Source organism: Perna viridis, chromosome 7 (genome assembly GCF_037379345.1).
Source record: "Perna viridis isolate PV_CMFRI_1.1 ecotype Kerala chromosome 7, ASM3737934v1, whole genome shotgun sequence".
In the NCBI taxonomy this organism is placed as follows: Eukaryota; Metazoa; Mollusca; class Bivalvia; order Mytilida; family Mytilidae; genus Perna; species Perna viridis.
In genome coordinates, this window is record NC_142451.1 from 12,775,582 (window position 1) to 12,795,413 (window position 19,832).

A 19,832-nucleotide genomic window follows, 5' to 3' on the forward strand; every position below is an offset into this window, starting at 1 on the left:
TACTCATCAATCATGCACCAATTATGCTTCGATAGTATCCTCGTCTCTGAGCTTCTACCAACTTGTCAACTCATTGCAAAAGATGCACCTTTGACATAAATCAAACTTTGACACATAGCCTTGAAAGTCATTACACTCGAAAAGATCTTTCATTATAGGTTTCGACAGAAAGAAGAAATGAGTCGATTAAAATCTGAGATCTTCCCGAGTACTTGTTTTGTGCTAAAGATAATGAAACCATTAGCACTAGCCTGTGCTTGGAGAGAGATTCTGAAATAACTGCGTTAAAGAGAAGAGGAGTCCAGAAAGACAAGAAGAAAAGATTCTGAAAACTTCCCGGGTACCTGCTTTGTGCTTATGAGAATGATTGCATTAGCACTAGCCTGTGCTTGGAGAGTGAATCGGAACTATCACCAATAAAGAAGAGCAAATTACAGAATTAAGACGAATCTGATATACCTTCCCGAGTACTTGCTTTGTGCTAATGACAATGTTTTTATTAGCACTAGCCTGTGCTTGGAGAGTCGATCGGAAATAGCATCATTTATTGTAACAGAGAAGAGTTGTAGCTGAAAATTTGGAGAAAAACCAATATGAATCGATAGTATAGAAGAATCCAAGACCTATCCGAGTACTTGCTAAGGCTAATGAATTTGAGTACATTAGCACTAGCCTGTGCTTGGAGAGGTTCCGGAAATAAATCAACACAAAGCTGGATTGAAAAAAGTTTCAAAAGTCAAGGAAAGCAAATGTTTCTTAACGTTACAACCAGCGTCTTTCCAGGTACTTGTTATGTGCTGATTACGAAATGATTATTAGCACTAGCATGTGCTTGGAGAGAAGCTGAGGAAAATCCTCGCCAAAAGATGGTATTCGCTTCGGCGGCAAAAGGTACGTCATTTGAATTCACTTTAATTTCAAAGTCAAAATATTTTCACATTATCATTTGTGGGAATTGGCAATCTATTCTGCTGACAATTATTTAGCTTGGGATCCAAACAACGTACTCATCAATCATGACACCAATTATGCTTCGATAGTATCCTCGTCTCTGAGCTTCTACCAACTTGTCAACTCATTGCAAAAGATGCACATTTGACATAAATCAATCTTTGTCGCCTAGCCTTTAAAGTCATTACACTCGAAAAGATCTTTCATTATAGGTTTCGACAGAAAGAAGAAATGAGTCGATTAAAATCTGAGATCTTCCCAAGTACTTGTTTTGTGCTAAAGATAATGAAACCATTAGCACTAGCCTGTGCTTGGAGAGAGATTCTGAAATAACTGCGTTAAAGTGAAGAGGAGTCCAGAAAGACAAGAAGAAAAGATTCTGAAAACTTCCCGGGTACCTGCTTTGTGCTTATGAGAATGATTGCATTAGCACTAGCCTGTGCTTGGAGAGTGAATCGGAACTATCACCAATAAAGAAGAGCAAATTACAGAATTAAAAAGAATCTGATATACCTTCCCGATTACTTGCTTTGTGCTAATGACAATGTTTTTATTAGCACTAGCCTGTGCTTGGAGAGTCGATCGGAAATAGCATCATTTATTGTAACAGAGAAGAGTTGTAGCTGAAAATTTGGAGAAAACCCAATATGAATCGATAGTATAGAAGAATCCAAGACCTATCCGAGTACTTGCTAAGGCTAATGAATTTGAGTACATTAGCACTAGCCTGTGCTTGGAGAGGTTCCGGAAATAAATCAACACAAAGCTGGATTGAAAAAAGTTTCAAAAGTCAAGGAAAGCAAATGTTTCTTAACGTTACAACCAGCGTCTTTCCAGGTACTTGTTATGTGCTGATTACGAAATGATTATTAGCACTAGCATGTGCTTGGACAGAAGCTGAGGAAAATCCTCGCCAATAGATGGTATTCGCATTGGCGGCAAAAGGTACGTCATTTGAATTCTCTTTAATTTCAAAGTCAAAATATTTTCACATTATCATTTGTGGGAATTGGCAATCCTATTCTGCTGACAATTATTTAGCTTGGGATCCAAACAACGTACTCATCAATCATGACACCAATTATGCTTCGATAGTATCCTCGTCTCTGAGTTTCTACCAACTTGTCAACTCATTGCAAAAGATGCACCTTTGACATAAATCAAACTTTGACACCTAGCCTTTAAAGTCATTACACTCGAAAAGATCTTTCATTATAGGTTTCGACAGAAAGAAGAAATGAGTCGATTAAAATCTGAGATCTTCCCGAGTACTTGTTTTGTGCTAAAGATAATGAAACCATTAGCACTAGCCTGTGCTTGGAGAGAGATTCTGAAATAACTGCGTTAAAGAGAAGAGGAGTCCAGAAAGACAAGAAGAAAAGATTCTGAAAACTTCCCGGGTACCTGCTTTGTGCTTATGAGAATGATTGCATTAGCACTAGCCTGTGCTTGGAGAGTGAATCGGAACTATCACCAATAAAGAAGAGCAAATTACAGAATTAAAAAGAATCTGATATACCTTCCCGATTACTTGCTTTGTGCTAATGACAATGTTTTTATTAGCACTAGCCTGTGCTTGGAGAGTCGATCGGAAATAGCATCATTTATTGTAACAGAGAAGAGTTGTAGCTGAAAATTTGGAGAAAACCCAATATGAATCGATAGTATAGAAGAATCCAAGACCTATCCGAGTACTTGCTAAGGCTAATGAATTTGAGTACATTAGCACTAGCCTGTGCTTGGAGAGGTTCCGGAAATAAATCAACACAAAGCTGGATTGAAAAAAGTTTCAAAAGTCAAGGAAAGCAAATGTTTCTTAACAGGTACTTGTTATGTGCTGATTACGAAATGATTATTAGCACTAGCATGTGCTTGGAGAGAAGCTGAGTGAGGAAAATCCTCGCCAAAAGATGGAATTCGCTTCGGCGGCAAAAGGTACTTCATTTGAATTCACTTTAATTTCAAAGTTAAAATATTTTCACATTATCATTTGTGGGAATTGGCAATCTATTCTGCTGACAATTATTTAGCTTGGGATCCAAACAACGTACTCATCAATCATGACACCAATTATGCTTCGATAGTATCCTCGTCTCTGAGCTTCTACCAACTTGTCAACTCATTGCAAAAGATGCACCTTTGACATAAATCAAACTTTGTCACCTAGCCTTTAAAGTCATTACACTCGAAAAGATCTTTCATTATAGGTTTCGACAGAAAGAAGAAATGAGTCGATTAAAATCTGAGATCTTCCCAAGTACTTGTTTTGTGCTAAAGATAATGAAACCATTAGCACTAGCCTGTGCTTGGAGAGAGATTCTGAAATAACTGCGTTAAAGAGAAGAGGAGTCCAGAAAGACAAGAAGAAAAGATTCTGAAAACTTCCCGGGTACCTGCTTTGTGCTTATGAGAATGATTGCATTAGCACTAGCCTGTGCTTGGAGAGTGAATCGGAACTATCACCAATAAAGAAGAGCAAATTACAGAATTAAAAAGAATCTGAAATACCTTCCCGAGTACTTGCTTTGTGCTAATGACAATGTTTTTATTAGCACTAGCCTGTGCTTGGAGAGTCGATCGGAAATAGCATCATTTGTTGTAACAGAGAAGAGTTGTAGCTGAAAATTTGGAGAAAAACCAATATGAATCGATAGTATAGAAGAATCCAAGACCTATCCGAGTACTTGCTAAGGCTAATGAATTTGAGTACATTAGCACTAGCCTGTGCTTGGAGAGGTTCCGGAAATAAATCAACACAAAGCTGGATTGAAAAAAAGTTTCAAAAGTCAAGGAAAGCAAATGTTTCTTAACGTTACAACCAGCGTCTTTCCAGGTACTTGTTATGTGCTGATTACGAAATGATTATTAGCACTAGCATGTGCTTGGAGAGAAGCTGAGTGAGGAAAATCCTCGCCAAAAGATGGAATTCGCTTCGGCGGCAAAAGGTACTTCATTTGAATTCACTTTAATTTCAAAGTTAAAATATTTTCACATTATCATTTGTGGGAATTGGCAATCCTATTCTGCTGACAATTATTTAGCTTGGGATCCAAACAACGTACTCATCAATCATGACACCAATTATGCTTCGATAGTATCCTCGTCTCTGAGCTTCTACCAACTTGTCAACTCATTGCAAAAGATGCACCTTTGACATAAATCAAACTTTGACACTTAGCCTTTAAAGTCATTACACTCGAAAAGATCTTTCATTATAGGTTTCGACAGAAAGAAGAAATGAGTCGATTAAAATCTGAGATCTTCCCGAGTACTTGTTTTGTGCTAAAGATAATGAAACCATTAGCACTAGCCTGTGCTTGGAGAGAGATTCTGAAATAACTGCGTTAAAGAGAAGAGGAGTCCAGAAAGACAAGAAGAAAAGATTCTGAAAACTTCCCGGGTACCTGCTTTGTGCTTATGAGAATGATTGCATTAGCACTAGCCTGTGCTTGGAGAGTGAATCGGAACTATCACCAATAAAGAAGAGCAAATTACAGAATTAAAAAGAATCTGAAATACCTTCCCGAGTACTTGCTTTGTGCTAATGACAATGTTTTTATTAGCACTAGCCTGTGCTTGGAGAGTCGATCGGAAATAGCATCATTTATTGTAACAGAGAAGAGTTGTAGCTGAAAATTTGGAGAAAAACCAATATGAATCGATAGTATAGAAGAATCCAAGACCTATCCGAGTACTTGCTAAGGCTAATGAATTTGAGTACATTAGCACTAGCCTGTGCTTGGAGAGGTTCCGGAAATAAATCAACACAAAGCTGGATTGAAAAAAAGTTTCAAAAGTCAAGGAAAGCAAATGTTTCTTAACGTTACAACCAGCGTCTTTCCAGGTACTTGTTATGTGCTGATTACGAAATGATTATTAGCACTAGCATGTGCTTGGAGAGAAGCTGAGTGAGGAAAATCCTCGCCAAAAGATGGAATTCGCTTCGGCGGCAAAAGGTACTTCATTTGAATTCACTTTAATTTCAAAGTTAAAATATTTTCACATTATCATTTGTGGGAATTGGCAATCCTATTCTGCTGACAATTATTTAGCTTGGGATCCAAACAACGTACTCATCAATCATGACACCAATTATGCTTCGATAGTATCCTCGTCTCTGAGCTTCTACCAACTTGTCAACTCATTGCAAAAGATGCACCTTTGACATAAATCAAACTTTGACACTTAGCCTTTAAAGTCATTACACTCGAAAAGATCTTTCATTATAGGTTTCGACAGAAAGAAGAAATGAGTCGATTAAAATCTGAGATCTTCCCGAGTACTTGTTTTGTGCTAAAGATAATGAAACCATTAGCACTAGCCTGTGCTTGGAGAGAGATTCTGAAATAACTGCGTTAAAGAGAAGAGGAGTCCAGAAAGACAAGAAGAAAAGATTCTGAAAACTTCCCGGGTACCTGCTTTGTGCTTATGAGAATGATTGCATTAGCACTAGCCTGTGCTTGGAGAGTGAATCGGAACTATCACCAATAAAGAAGAGCAAATTACAGAATTAAAAAGAATCTGAAATACCTTCCCGAGTACTTGCTTTGTGCTAATGACAATGTTTTTATTAGCACTAGCCTGTGCTTGGAGAGTCGATCGGAAATAGCATCATTTATTGTAACAGAGAAGAGTTGTAGCTGAAAATTTGGAGAAAAACCAATATGAATCGATAGTATAGAAGAATCCAAGACCTATCCGAGTACTTGCTAAGGCTAATGAATTTGAGTACATTAGCACTAGCCTGTGCTTGGAGAGGTTCCGGAAATAAATCAACACAAAGCTGGATTGAAAAAAAGTTTCAAAAGTCAAGGAAAGTAAATGTTTCTTAACGTTACAACCAGCGTCTTTCCAGGTACTTGTTATGTGCTGATTACGAAATGATTATTAGCACTAGCATGTGCTTGGAGAGAAGCTGAGTGAGGAAAATCCTCGCCAAAAGATGGTATTCGCATTGGCGGCAAAAGGTACGTCATTTGAATTCACTTTAATTTCAAAGTCAAAATATTTTCACATTATCATTTGTGGGAATTGGCAATCCTATTCTGCTGACAATTATTTAGCTTGGGACCCAAACAACGTACTCATCAATCATGACACCAATTATGCTTCGATAGTATCCTCGTCTCTGAGCTTCTACCAACTTGTCAACTCATTGCAAAAGATGCACCTTTGACATAAATCAAACTTTGACACTTAGCCTTTAAAGTCATTACACTCGAAAAGATCTTTCATTATAGGTTTCGACAGAAAGAAGAAATGAGTCGATTAAAATCTGAGATCTTCCCGAGTACTTGTTTTGTGCTAAAGATAATGAAACCATTAGCACTAGCCTGTGCTTGGAGAGAGATTCTGAAATAACTGCGTTAAAGAGAAGAGGAGTCCAGAAAGACAAGAAGAAAAGATTCTGAAAACTTCCCGGGTACCTGCTTTGTGCTTATGAGAATGATTGCATTAGCACTAGCCTGTGCTTGGAGAGTGAATCGGAACTATCACCAATAAAGAAGAGCAAATTACAGAATTAAAAAGAATCTGAAATACCTTCCCGAGTACTTGCTTTGTGCTAATGACAATGTTTTTATTAGCACTAGCCTGTGCTTGGAGAGTCGATCGGAAATAGCATCATTTATTGTAACAGAGAAGAGTTGTAGCTGAAAATTTGGAGAAAAACCAATATGAATCGATAGTATAGAAGAATCCAAGACCTATCCGAGTACTTGCTAAGGCTAATGAATTTGAGTACATTAGCGGGAACTTGTGCTTGGAGATTTTCCAGAAATAAATGAACACAAAACTGGATAGGACCAATTTTCAAACGGCAATGTTTCTAAACGTTACACCCAGGGTCTTCCCAGGTACTTGTTCATGAGCTGATTATGAAACCTTTATTAGCATTAGTGTGTGCTTTTAGCACTTTAAAGTACCCTTCGAAGGGTTAAAAGTGGTTGATCTAGAGGAGTTTATCTTTTTATGGACAACTGTTAGTAAGACAAGACACTAGTATTCAAATGAAGTCATCAGAAGAATTGTGCATGCATGAACAGCCATGATAAATCTTGTTCATGGACCTATTTTAAAAAATTATGCTCTTGGAGCACATTCAGAGACAGGTAAGTAAATTAAAAAAAGAACATTTCCCTGTTCCAGAGGACAACATCACTTCTTACATGGTATTGTCTTCATCACTCTCATACAATTACATTTTTAATATATTTTTCATCGTTTTATGTGATTCTATTTTTGTTGTTGTTGTGGGTTTTATGTTATTTGCTTTGGTTTAGTGCTTTATCTTTTTACTATTACTCTTAAGAGGTTCTAGCAACAGCTTTTGGTATTGCATGCCTGTTATTATGTTACATGTATATAAACAATCTTCACATTGTAATCTTTTATTTACATACAATACAGACAAAACAAAATATACATTAAGAAAAACAGTAAACATATTTCTATGCAATGAGAAAATTGTAGCACTTAAAAAAAAACAAAATAGAAATACTCAGTTCTACTTATTGAAACATCTTATTCCACCATTGTTTCATTCTGATCAATGTCAATCATCAACCAATCCAGACATATCCAACCAATCACTGAGCTCCTTTCAAATCATAATGGGACTAGACTTCAATAGTGAATTGTTAAAAAATTAAAACTATTCTCTATCTATAAAAATACAAAATTGGTATGAACAAAGGAGGGAAGACAACTTTCTTAATTGGTTGCAATGAGGTTGTGCATACAACACCAGAAAATGTCACAAGCATCTATTTATGTGACCAGCTGATTGACCTGGGTCAAGATCTAGCACACTCTGAATCAATACGAAAAGAATAATTTATCTATAAAATTTCAATGAATATTCATGTGATGACTTTAAAAAGCCATGTTTATGGACATGTGTATACATTATTATTTTTTTTAAATTCTTGTTCTATACAACCAAAATAAGATTACCAAAGTCACTAACATCCACAAACAGGTCAATTACTTTGAGTCTATGTTTAGAAACACTGCTATTTTACAACAGTATAGATGGTAAATGATAATTCAAAATTTAATGAAAAATACTTCTAGTGAAAATAATGTAATGAAAGTATGATGAGTTATTGGTCAAAACAAACTAAAACTTAAAACAACAGAGGTCATAGTGTCAAATATATATGACACTGGCCTTCAAAATATAGTGCATCTTAAATTTCAAAATGTTCTGAGGGATTAGGAAAATATCCATTAGCAAGTACATATGAACTCCATTTGGAATTTTATTTTTTTATGTTTTACTTTAAATGAAGTGATGAGCAATACTAGCACATACATAAACTGTATTTACAATGACAAAATAAACAGCACCAAAATTCTATAAGCTTTTGAAATTGACAAAATGATAAGAGTGGCAATGAAACAATATATAAAAATATAGATATTTCATCTACAGTAACAAATTACCATTGATGTCAAAGAGAAACAAATCATTTTAATTTATAATTTATTCAGAGGAAAGTAAAACTGAAGTTGTTTATTAACAAACTTTAACATCTTTTTTCATTGAGTTATTTCCCTTTGACAACAATGAAAGGACTTCACAACCTACTGATGACTGAGTTATCTTCTCCTGACAGTCTGTTTTAGTACCACTTGTTGTCTTGGGTCTTCCATTATCACAATTGCTTTGGGTTACACTCATTTACATACATTCAAAGCTTTTCTATGACCCAGGTTACAAAACATGTACACATCATTGAAGCAAGTAAGTTCTTTTTCAAGAAGTATCTTACGGGTGCAAAAAAGAACAAAATAACATTTAACATTCCTATCAGAAAGAGACAACAGATACAAAATTACTTAGAAACTAATTGGATGCATTATATTGTACTAAAAAAAAAGAGATGTGAAGACTTAAACAATAAAACAAAAAATCTGCTTCAATTTATTTAAAAGTAAACATACCAGGCATATAATTAAATAAACAGGTATCATTAGTTTGGTGTCAACATTGACAGTATGCAACTGGTAACCCAAGTACTATTGATAACTGACCGTAATAGTAGAGCTTAGTTTTATCAACAAGTGGCAAAATATCTAACACTGTAAGTCACATAAAGAATGGTCACCAACTATCACTAATAACGCTGCAAAGTGATGTGAGGATTATGTACATTTAAAATGATCTCTCTCTATTGCACAATCATTAACAATAAATACATCTTAATCATAAACAACACATACACAAATCATGTGTAATCAAGGGGAGATAATTTACTTATTTTAAAAACAGCTTTTCTGAGCAGTAATTTATAATATGTTTTGTAAATTGCAAAAGCAAGCATGTGTGCCAGCACCTTCACATAAATGTAAACAAATATCAGTTTGTTGTGATATGATTAATTTGCAAAATATTTATTCTCTATATATATGGCACACTAATTTATAAAACCATAGTTTTGTAAAAATAATATGAAATTATAAAAAAATGAAAAAAAAGAAAATGTCTCAAAAGTGTTGTCTACTATAGAATGAGAAAGGTGATTGGATGACAAAAATTACAAGTAATTACTGTAATCAAATGATCAAATTTACATCAATGTAGTCACATTATAACGATTGCAACAAGCTGATTTCTGATCGTAATGAGGTACATTATAGGGGCATACATACATTTCGTTGCTTAGCTGTATCTACTGTCATTCAGCTCCATCTATAGTTAGCAGCTTGATGGTTCCAATTTGACTAAAATCATCTTCATCAACTCTGTTTTGATTTTTTAAGATTAATTTATAAATATTTGTAAAAGCACAAACCAAAGATATAAAAAGGTATTTTCTGGTACAAAATTTATCAATACCAAAATGGCAAGTTAGAGTAATAGGGAGCATCACCAAGCAGTTCTCAAATGCAAAACAGGCTGCATAATACTTTTACAAAAAAACCACTTCTATAGTAATTGCATTCACAGGCTAAATGACAGCGATATGGTTTATCATTAGGCAGGATTTTAGCAATTTTGAAAAATTATCAAGTGTTTGTCAGTCACAACACTAACTCTAGATTTGAAAACTTAGACTGTTTCAAAAACTACATTAACAGCTGGAAACTTGAGGGGATAAACATTACAGAATATGAACAGATCTAAAATTGGATTTATTAAGCTATTAAGAAAAATTATATGTTTAATTTTTTTCTAAGCTGTAGTCGAACATAAACAACAAGCAAGTATAGTCTCTTCACAAAATACTGTTCAACATATGTATCATTGGATCTCAACATGAGTGCTTATCAAAAATCAATTGATGGAACAGCTTCCATATATTCCTCCCACTCTGAGGGCACACCCTGCATCTACTAATCATCTTCCTTTTACTGGAGCACCACCTCCATAACTTAACATCACAGATAAAATGGATTTTTCTGGAATACACAGACTCTTTAGTGCTGAAATGTGAGATCACTGTTTTAATGAGTTTTCACCGTAAGTAGCACTAACTTTAAAGCTATTCAGGCAGTAAAATAATTTGAAATGCCATCATGGCAAATCTTGTGGCTTCAAATTGAAGTCCATGACATCACAGCATGTTTAATTTCACTACCTGTTGACTAGTATTTAATGTTTTCCGGACATAATTTGGTTTTCCTAGTCAACATATTGGAACTTTGATCTGATTCATTTTTTCGTCTTTTGGATTATATCCCATATTTTTCCTCTGAAGGAACATATGAATTTCTCTAAATGTAGGACGAGCACTTTCACTTCTGTTCCAACACTCGCACATTAAGTCATAGATTTCTTTTGGACAGTTAGGAGGATGAGGCAGGTAGACCTCTTGTTTATCATTTCTATAGTAATGTCCTGCATTTTCAATCACCATTTCATCAGTTAATGCGTCATATGGTTGATCCTTGGCAAAAGTCAGAATTTCCCACAATGTCACAGCAAATGACCAAACATCACTCTTTGTGGTAAACTTGCCCTAAAGAAGAATAATAATGATTACAATCCAATACATTAAAAAAGGTTCATTCAATTTGACCTTTTTTTTAAATTGTACACAAAAAATTTGATATGCAAATGATATAGTAGTAGGAATCTTAAAGCAGCTTTTGTTTATACTTAAACTCCTATACAAAGTACATTTTGTACTTCTTCCAATATTAAAAGTTTAAATCCATATGTATTGACAAATATATCAAAAATAGATCTATTGAACTGTAAAAATTTTCCTCTCTTCTAAAATTAAAGTCACAATTAAAACTATGAACTCCAATTTATAAACACAAATCTACTATTGTACTGTAGATAATGCATGATCATATTACAAACTCTAAAATTGACAAATGAAGACATACCAGTAAAATACTTTCCCATGCCATCCATCGAATGGGCAACACAGCTCGTCCTTCGATTCTATAGTAGTCAGCACTATACAAACTCCTACTCATTCCAAAGTCTGATATTTTTATTGTATAGTTTGTTCCCACTAAACAATTACGAGTTGCCAAGTCTCTATGTACCATATTCAAAGATTCTAAATACTTCATTCCCGATGCAATTTGTGATGCCATATAAATTAAACAACCATAACTCAAAGTTTTAGCATTTGTAGCCTGGGCAACAGGACTTTCTGGGACATGGTCCAATAAGAATTGATTCAGATCACCATATTTCATATATTCAACGATCATACACAATGGTTCCTCACGTGTACAAACTCCAAGAACACGAACAATATTAGGATCCTTTAACTGTGACATGATCTTTATTTCTTTGTGGAAATCAGCCCTGAAATATGAAAAGATTCAGATAAAGATATTCAACATGTGTGATACTTAATACATTCAAAGCCATATCTTCAGATGGAACAAGACAACTCAAATTTCTAACAATAAGCACATCTCGATATAATGATCAGATACTGCATCTAAGTAAGGACTTACCACTGCATCTAAGTAAGGACTTACCACTGTATCTAAGTAAGGACTTACCACTGCATCTAAGTAAGGACTTACCACTGCATCTAAGTAAGGACTTACCACTGTATCTAAGTAAGGACTTACCACTGTATCTAAGGACTTACCACTGTATCTAAGTAAGGACTTACCACTGCATCTAAGTAAGGACTTACCACTGTATCTAAGTAAGGACTTACCACTGTATCTAAGTAAGGACTTACCACTACATACAAATATTGATAACATAAAATTTATGTGAATCGAGCTTCACCTGACATTCATGTGAGTTACTGAACTTAAACTGAAAATTTCACATGTTCTGTCACAAAGTTTTCCAATTTGATTGTGAATCAAGTAAAATAGTTTTGCTTGTGTTGGATCTATCACTAAAGTTTCATGAGAATCTAATGAGCAGCAGTATTTTTATGATATATAACAGTATAAAGTTCAAGGATAATCTATTGAGTTTATCATAGGATAAGTTGTGGACAAAAGATGGACAGACAGACAAACTAAAACCTATTTTCCCATTCAAATTTGTTTCCAAGGATGTAACAAAACCATTTATGAAAGACTTTACCAATATTTTTAGCTATGTTTTTAGCTATGTTACATAAAAAGCTGTGCCATCTGGCTGTTTTGGGGAGAACTTACGTTATTAAGCGAACACATATATCTTACCAGGATAGTTCATTTTAATATGAACCTCTTAATATTAATTGTACCAGAAATTACAGATTCAGTTTTAAACAATATTTCAGTTCATGTAGAGTTTAAACAAGTCTACTTGTCTCCAGAAATTCAAGATAGAAAGGCTATTTATTGTATCCAAAAGTTCATCGTAGAATTCATCTATTTCAATTTGAATGACACTGATGAGTCTTGAGTAGACAGTGATTATTGTATACAGAAGTATAAGCAAAAAGCGTAATGACTTATGAATGAACACTTTACAAGCAGACAGATTTTCAGATTTCTAATTCATGTTTTCAACTAGTATTTGTTAAAAAGGTTAAAATAAATGTTTTTCTCTTACAGATATGGTATTCTATAGCAATTTTATAGGTAAACAGTATGGTTTCCTCTCTATGGTCAAAATACCTCAATTTTTCAAAAATATTTTTCATCGCTATACATTGTATCATGACTCATATATTCAATTTACCTAGCTCGATCATCAGCATTTCTCCGTAACATTTTAACAGCTACCAGAACTGGTCTATTACTATTTCTGTTTATGAAGTAGTCATCGTTCAGAAACTCGCTAACATTTAATGCCTCACATAAATGGACCTACAAATTAACACAGTACATGTTTTCATTTATAAAGTTACGAAGCAGTAAAAATGCTTTAATAGCTCACAGTGTTTCATTTACTGCTAACTTCTCCCTATGGCTTTCTATGGCTTAAAAAAAAACACATAACAGTACACAAATCTTTAAAAGAGTAGCTACTAAGCAACTGATTTACGACAAAAGAATATTGCCTAACCCTTTTTTTAGTTGCTTATTAATTATATACAGAATATAGTTTTGCTAAATTTGCCGTATTAAAGACTAAAGATTTTGTATGTACACAAACCTCTCCAAATTGTCCTTCACCTAGCACTTCAATAAACTGAAGATTATCCCTAGGAAACTGTGCCACTGAGTGCTCCAATGTAAGGAGGATTTCAGCATTAGGAACAGCATAAACATTGTTTCCACTGACTCCTTGTAGACTGGGAATGTTGGGAACTTGTACATTGATCACATCAGCAGCAGCATACAAAGCATCGTAGGTTGGTGGTTTATCGAGGGAGTTCAACATCAATGGCTGAGCCTGAGCAGGATTTAGTGTGCCTCTATTATGTGGCTGAGGGGGTTGAGGGGGCAGTGCTACAACTAAAGCTGATTTGGTAACATCAGGTACAGCATAGTCTCTGGAATCTTAAATTGAAAAAACAAACTGAATTATACTTGATATTGTTGCAGATACATGTATTTCTACAAAGAAAATCAAACTATAGTTAGACTGTATGCTACGAGAAAATGGAATTTCAAGCTTATCAACATCATGCTAATAACTTTAGCTGCAGATTTCTGACAAGTTCAGTAAAAAGTTGCCAAAATGTTTTTTTCTCTTATACACATCTACATACAGGAAACACTGATACACCTGGGATGTAAGACTGAGTCTAGTGTCTTATGAAGCCGTGTAACATCTTCCTCCATAGAAGCAGATGTTCAGTTCTGAGTCTACCACAGTTAGATAAACAAATCCTGAAGTGATATGCCATTACCATGAGTGTAGTGCAGGTGCTTACATGTGGACTCTGGTTTCAGTGTGGAATTTAATCTGAATGAACACCCATTATTACTTAATGATGATATAAATCTGTAATATCACTGTAATAATTAATCTTGTTTACCAAAATCTTGCTGGAATTATCTCATTGCTTTATTGAATGCATTAAAGCATGACAACTTAATGCTGGAGTATGAAGATAATTTTCTGCTATTTCAATTTTGCACTGATACAGAGATTTAATCATTTCAATGTAACACCATTTTAAGGTATCCAATTTCAAAATGATTTTCGGAAAAAAAAAAAAAACTTACATAATTTATCACCATTACAAAGTTGGGGATCACATTCCATTTCTTCGGTTGCCACACTGTTGTAAACATTCCCATTTGAAACTTTGCCATTCCGAATATCATTCATGTTGATTGGCATATTCCTATCCACCGCAGGTTTCAGACTGTGGCGATTATTATTTTGTTTACTTCGCCTCTGTCGCCATATAATGGAAGCCACTATGGCAAACAAGATAAATATCAAAGCTGCCAGGGTACCAACGATAATAGCAATAATATTGTCATCAGGAGTGGCTTCCTTCGATGGTGGAATATCTGGGGAATCATCTAAAATTAGAATGATTCATTACTGTTATCGTCTTTTCATACAAGTTTGTTCACCATTTCTACCTTTTATTTCCAGATCATTGAAAGCATCAGCAAAGATGATTCGGCATTGAAATCAATAAATCAAATTATAATGGATTTCTTATGAAAACTACGTTGCAACATGGTTGCTATGAAAATTTTAAACTAAGTGTCTTTTCAGTTACTGAAAAATCAACACATTCATATCAAATATCAACAAAAGCAATTTACAGGAGACATGTGGGAAATTTTACCCATTCTTTACAAATAGTCTAAAAATACTCTAAAGTATCAGACCCTGGTTTTAATAAAAAAATAAAATAAAAAATGGGAATTTCCTCAAATCTTTGAGTTTTTCTTAAAATTTTAAATTTCCAGCATCTCATTGGTCAAAATTTGAATCATTTAGGAAAGACTAGGGTAAATCCTAACATTGAGGTTTATTTACTAACCTATACCATTGTAAGGATCAGGAGTATGTGGTATTGGCTCAAAGTCAATTTGTGGGCGTGTTGGTCCTTTTGTGGTTGGTGGAGGTATTTCCTCGGTATAATTATTACCAGCAGGTTCTATAGAATAAAACAAAGTCAGGTTTTACATATAATTATAAAATGTATTTGTTTAATTACATATATATATGTATATATGAAGGTATAATTTATCATTTTTTGTTGGGAGTTTGTGAATTTTCATTGCTTCAGAGAATGTAAAAGTATTTGAATCTTAAATTATTAGTTTTCAGTATAGGAAAATGGATCGAACACATCTATTTTAATGGAACAGTTTAAAACCATTAAATATCTAATTTGATAATTTTATTATAAAATAATCTAATAAGACTCAAAATGATTTTTAAAAATGGAAGATTGATGAAAATGACAAAACATCTAATTTTCACAAAAAATCTTACAATACATTAGCTGGCTATTTTTAAATCTAAATTTGTACAGTACATCCATTGTTGTGGTACTTGATTGTATTTAGCACATAAATGGTTAAAAGTAATAAATACTGTGAAGATACTTTAATTTGTGGGTACAAGTTTTCCCGGATTTGGGATAATTGTTTGCGGGTTCTTGAATTCATGGTTTGAACATATGCAACATACAAATAAATGAGAAATGGAACCAAATTCTGTGGTTTGCCCTATACACAAAGACCATGAAAATTGGAACCCCACAAACAATAATACTTCCACAGTATTTTACAGCTAGCATGAAACACAATTACAATGTTACTAACATACCAGATTTAAAATCAACCTCGCTGATCATAATCCACTTGGATTCGAAGTAGAGTAATATGCGGACATATCTTCCTACACGATGTTTCAGTTTTATGTCCACATTACGAGCATATTCAATGAACTGGTCCTCTTGATAATTAAAGATAATTGGATCATTCTGGAAATATTTCCCTCCAACACTAAAATATATCACAGCCCTTCTGAACACTTGAACATCTTTGCTGAAGTGGTTGTTGGCATGGAGCATGACTGATGAGAAGTTCCGTACTTGTTCAAACTTAAATGTAATTTCAATAGGCTTGTTACGAATCAATGAATCATTTTTCCACCCAACATAGTCATATCCCTTGATACCAAAATTATGTTTGTCAGACCTAAAATTATCCATACCAATCTCTCCATCAACCAACTGTCCTAAACCGTTTGATAGGAAATTTTTCATAAATATTCCATCATAAGTAAAATCATACAAGTCAACTTCAGCACCTCGTTTATCTCCCTGTGGCATGGAGTAAGTCACTACACCAGCTGTGGAATAGAAATCATATTTTCATAAAGACTACTCCAGCAGAGGTAAAACAGTACATTTTATATCAAGTAAGTAACAGTTTTATAAAGCATACCTGTCTGATCATAATTAATACTATGTTAATTGAATACAGAAATGTGAAGAATAATTAATTTGCCAACACTTTTTTTATGCCAAAAGTACCCTGTTAGGGCATTACAATAGGGGTATGTCAGAACTAAAACCAAGTTGCTTTACTTTAACCTAGCAAACAGAAACGAAAACTTACAAGTCCATTTACAGCCATACAGCTCTACTCTCATACAGACTGTCCGTCTATTCTGACTAAATGGAATAAATCTGATACGCTTACAGACAATTGGTGGGTCCACTTCACACATCTCTGTCAAGTATGTGTTGGTGTTACCTTTAAAATGCTAAAAAGAAAAGTACAGCTGTCACATATGTAAATAAAAAACATCAGGACTTAATGGTAGTTGTTTGAATGTACACATACATGTACTTCTCAAGGCTGACTGCATTATACAGTTTATATAAGTCAGATTTGTATCCTCTAATTTTGAGTATGTGTCACTAGTAACAAATATAACCTTGTCAGCTGAACAGCTAGGTATAACTGCATATCCTATAAAATTGCTTAATTATGTTGCAATTTTGAACACAGAAATAGTTTCATTTATATTCAAACTGTACAATCAAATGTAAATGATCCAGATATAAAAGTTCAACTGTAAAACATGGAAACAAAATTACAAAACTTTTAAAAAAATAAATATAAAAATCAAAACAACTTATTGATTAATTAGATTTTATTTCAACAATTTAACAATTCTTGTTTTTAATGCATGAAATTAGATCAAGGCCAGCTACCTCAATAAAACCAGATTGAGTAAAATTATCTCCCTTAGACCACAAACAAAATAATTCAGGAAAAAAAATAATCAATGAGTAGTGATTGAAATTCATCACCACTTCTCAGGTCTTTTGTAACGAGCTGCCATTTTCATGTCAAAGAAAAGAGAACAATGGCGACTGTTTCAATAATGTGAAACACGAACTTGACGGCAAGGCCGGAAAATTCAATAAAACTTCTTGGTAACATTATAGTGTAAACAGATTATTTTCCGATATACTTCAAGATTATGCATCTTTAAAATGAAATAAATATTGATACAAAAACTGCATGATCAGCACAAGTGCAACCATGAATAAAAATGACACTTATTGCTTGGTATTATTTTTAAATAAATCTGCCAGAGTTGCAGGAGAATTATTTGTAAGAGAACTAATAAATATATATACTACTTTACAATCAGTTGACTGTAAATTCAGTAATGGTAGTATGAATTCATTGTTGCTAATTCATTCGAACACAGGTTTCTTGGGATGAAAACAAAAAATCGAAATTAGAATAGTAATTACTGCAGCTGCAACCCTGTCTTAACAAAGGACCATATGATGTAGAAAAAATATTAAAAAAAAACACACACAAAAAATGTATCTACTTTTAATCAACAGTATTTCAATAATCTTCTTACTGCAGCAAATTCTTTTGAGTTTTATTATCTATCCATTTTTTAATTAAGTAAAACCTATTAGTACCTCAATCCCTTTTCTATTTTTAAATCTGACCCATTCGCCATCATCTTCTCGTTGGAATTCCAGTAGGAAATATTCTGTGTATTCCTGACCCTTCAAATGAAAAAAAAATAGAAAAACACAAGATAATTAAATTTAGCATTATGTAAAATAACAAACAATTCTTTTATCATATTAATTCCTTGCAGTTAAAACAGAAAATATTTTCAAAACTGTGCAGAACAGGTGTGTAGTAATGTAAAACTAAGCACTCACCTGGCCATTACCAAAACGACCTTGAACTTCAACCTTCGTAATGACAGTCAGTTCTCCAAGGTCAATCTGTAAATACTCATATGATTCCTTTGTAATAATCTGTTTAGGACACCAAGCTCCTCCATATAGCTCTTGTCTGATCCTGTAAAATAATCAATGCTAGTTAAAGACTGCTAAATTTGGAAAAAAGACACAAAAAGACTGTTGTTCCTAAAATATGCTAAATTTTCTAAGTCACAGATATTTTCTAAACAAGTAATAACAATAGACCAAACTTCTTTTAAATGTATTTGGGTCAAGCTCTAACTTTTATATAGCACAAGATTTTTCCACAAAGATCATAAGGAAAAATCAGTAGATCATAAAACTCATTCACAAGAATTTTGCTAAAAATTACGCAGTTTTGAACATCCTGCAAATCCTGTGAGAATTACAGCCCTGAACAAGGTTAACATTCACTGTTTACATAGCACTTATGCATCTGGAATCTTGCCCTAATATCAACTGAAAAAACAGGACATGCAAAAGGGCAGAAATAAAAAGAGTTGAAGCTGAAATACTGTAGTTTTATCGGCCGTCTAAAAATTAGTCTGAGCTCCACTGATCCCTGCTTATCACTATAATATAAGCAGCCAACTACTTAACCTGAATTTCGCAAGAATATCAGTAAATCTGGAGGCTGATATGATTTGAACACATTCAGCTGCCAGGTTTTCCTAATTAAATAAATCAGTACATTACAGGTATCTGTGTAAGGTAATTACAGTACTAATTATTCCATAATATGTCTAGTCTGGCTTGATAAAAATCTGCCAATTACTTATTATAAAGGCAACTTCTGTCCCAATAAATACTTCCCAATTATAGCAACTGGCAACAATCTGAGCTGTTCTATTGTTGCTCAATAGATAAGGCAAAGTGTTCAACGTTGAAAATACCGAGGAAGTGAAAAAAATGAATGGTTTAATCGATAAGCATGAAGGAACAAAATCTTGGCAGCTATTATGTTTTGTTCTGAGAGAGTAATCTTCTTAATCTTTTAAAGATTATGAAGTTAAAATGGAAAGGCAAAAAAATCACCAAAAATGTTAAATTAAATCGTTTGAGACTGAAATTTTAATAGCCAAACATATAGGATATTGGGACCTAAGCCATGGTAGTATCCAAGGTTTTATTTTTAGATTTCAGGTCTTCAAGATGTAAATAGTCGAAATCTTAATTACTTTATCTGACTACATTTCCAAGTCTGTTAAGTGTTCTGGGGAAAGATGTGCAGAAAATGGCAAAAACTTATGTTTTTAGGCGTTGCAATCGCTCATTATCAGTTTAGGCTCTGACAGGTAGCTAAACAATGCAAGAAGTTACTTAAACTGGATGTTG

General features: G+C 33.8%; 1 protein-coding gene across 2 annotated transcripts in view; it reads right to left on the reverse strand.

Annotated features, from left to right (window-relative positions):
• Nucleotides 1–7,324: 7,324 nt before the first annotated feature.
• Nucleotides 7,325–19,832, reverse strand: part of LOC148611374 (discoidin domain-containing receptor 2-like) — a 135,168-nt gene continuing 122,660 nt past the window's right edge. For both annotated transcript variants that reach the window (XM_088591863.1, XM_088591864.1), the window contains 10 exons: nucleotides 18,453–18,594; nucleotides 18,201–18,290; nucleotides 16,867–17,014; nucleotides 16,070–16,597; nucleotides 15,276–15,392; nucleotides 14,497–14,802; nucleotides 13,478–13,824; nucleotides 13,061–13,188; nucleotides 11,293–11,725; nucleotides 7,325–10,916 (listed from right to left, as the gene is read on the reverse strand). In XM_088591863.1, coding sequence (XP_088447989.1) covers nucleotides 10,584–10,916; nucleotides 11,293–11,725; nucleotides 13,061–13,188; nucleotides 13,478–13,824; nucleotides 14,497–14,802; nucleotides 15,276–15,392; nucleotides 16,070–16,597; nucleotides 16,867–17,014; nucleotides 18,201–18,290; nucleotides 18,453–18,594 — 2,572 coding nt within the window. In that variant the 3' untranslated portion in view covers nucleotides 7,325–10,583. The remainder of the gene's footprint in view (nucleotides 10,917–11,292; nucleotides 11,726–13,060; nucleotides 13,189–13,477; nucleotides 13,825–14,496; nucleotides 14,803–15,275; nucleotides 15,393–16,069; nucleotides 16,598–16,866; nucleotides 17,015–18,200; nucleotides 18,291–18,452; nucleotides 18,595–19,832) is intronic.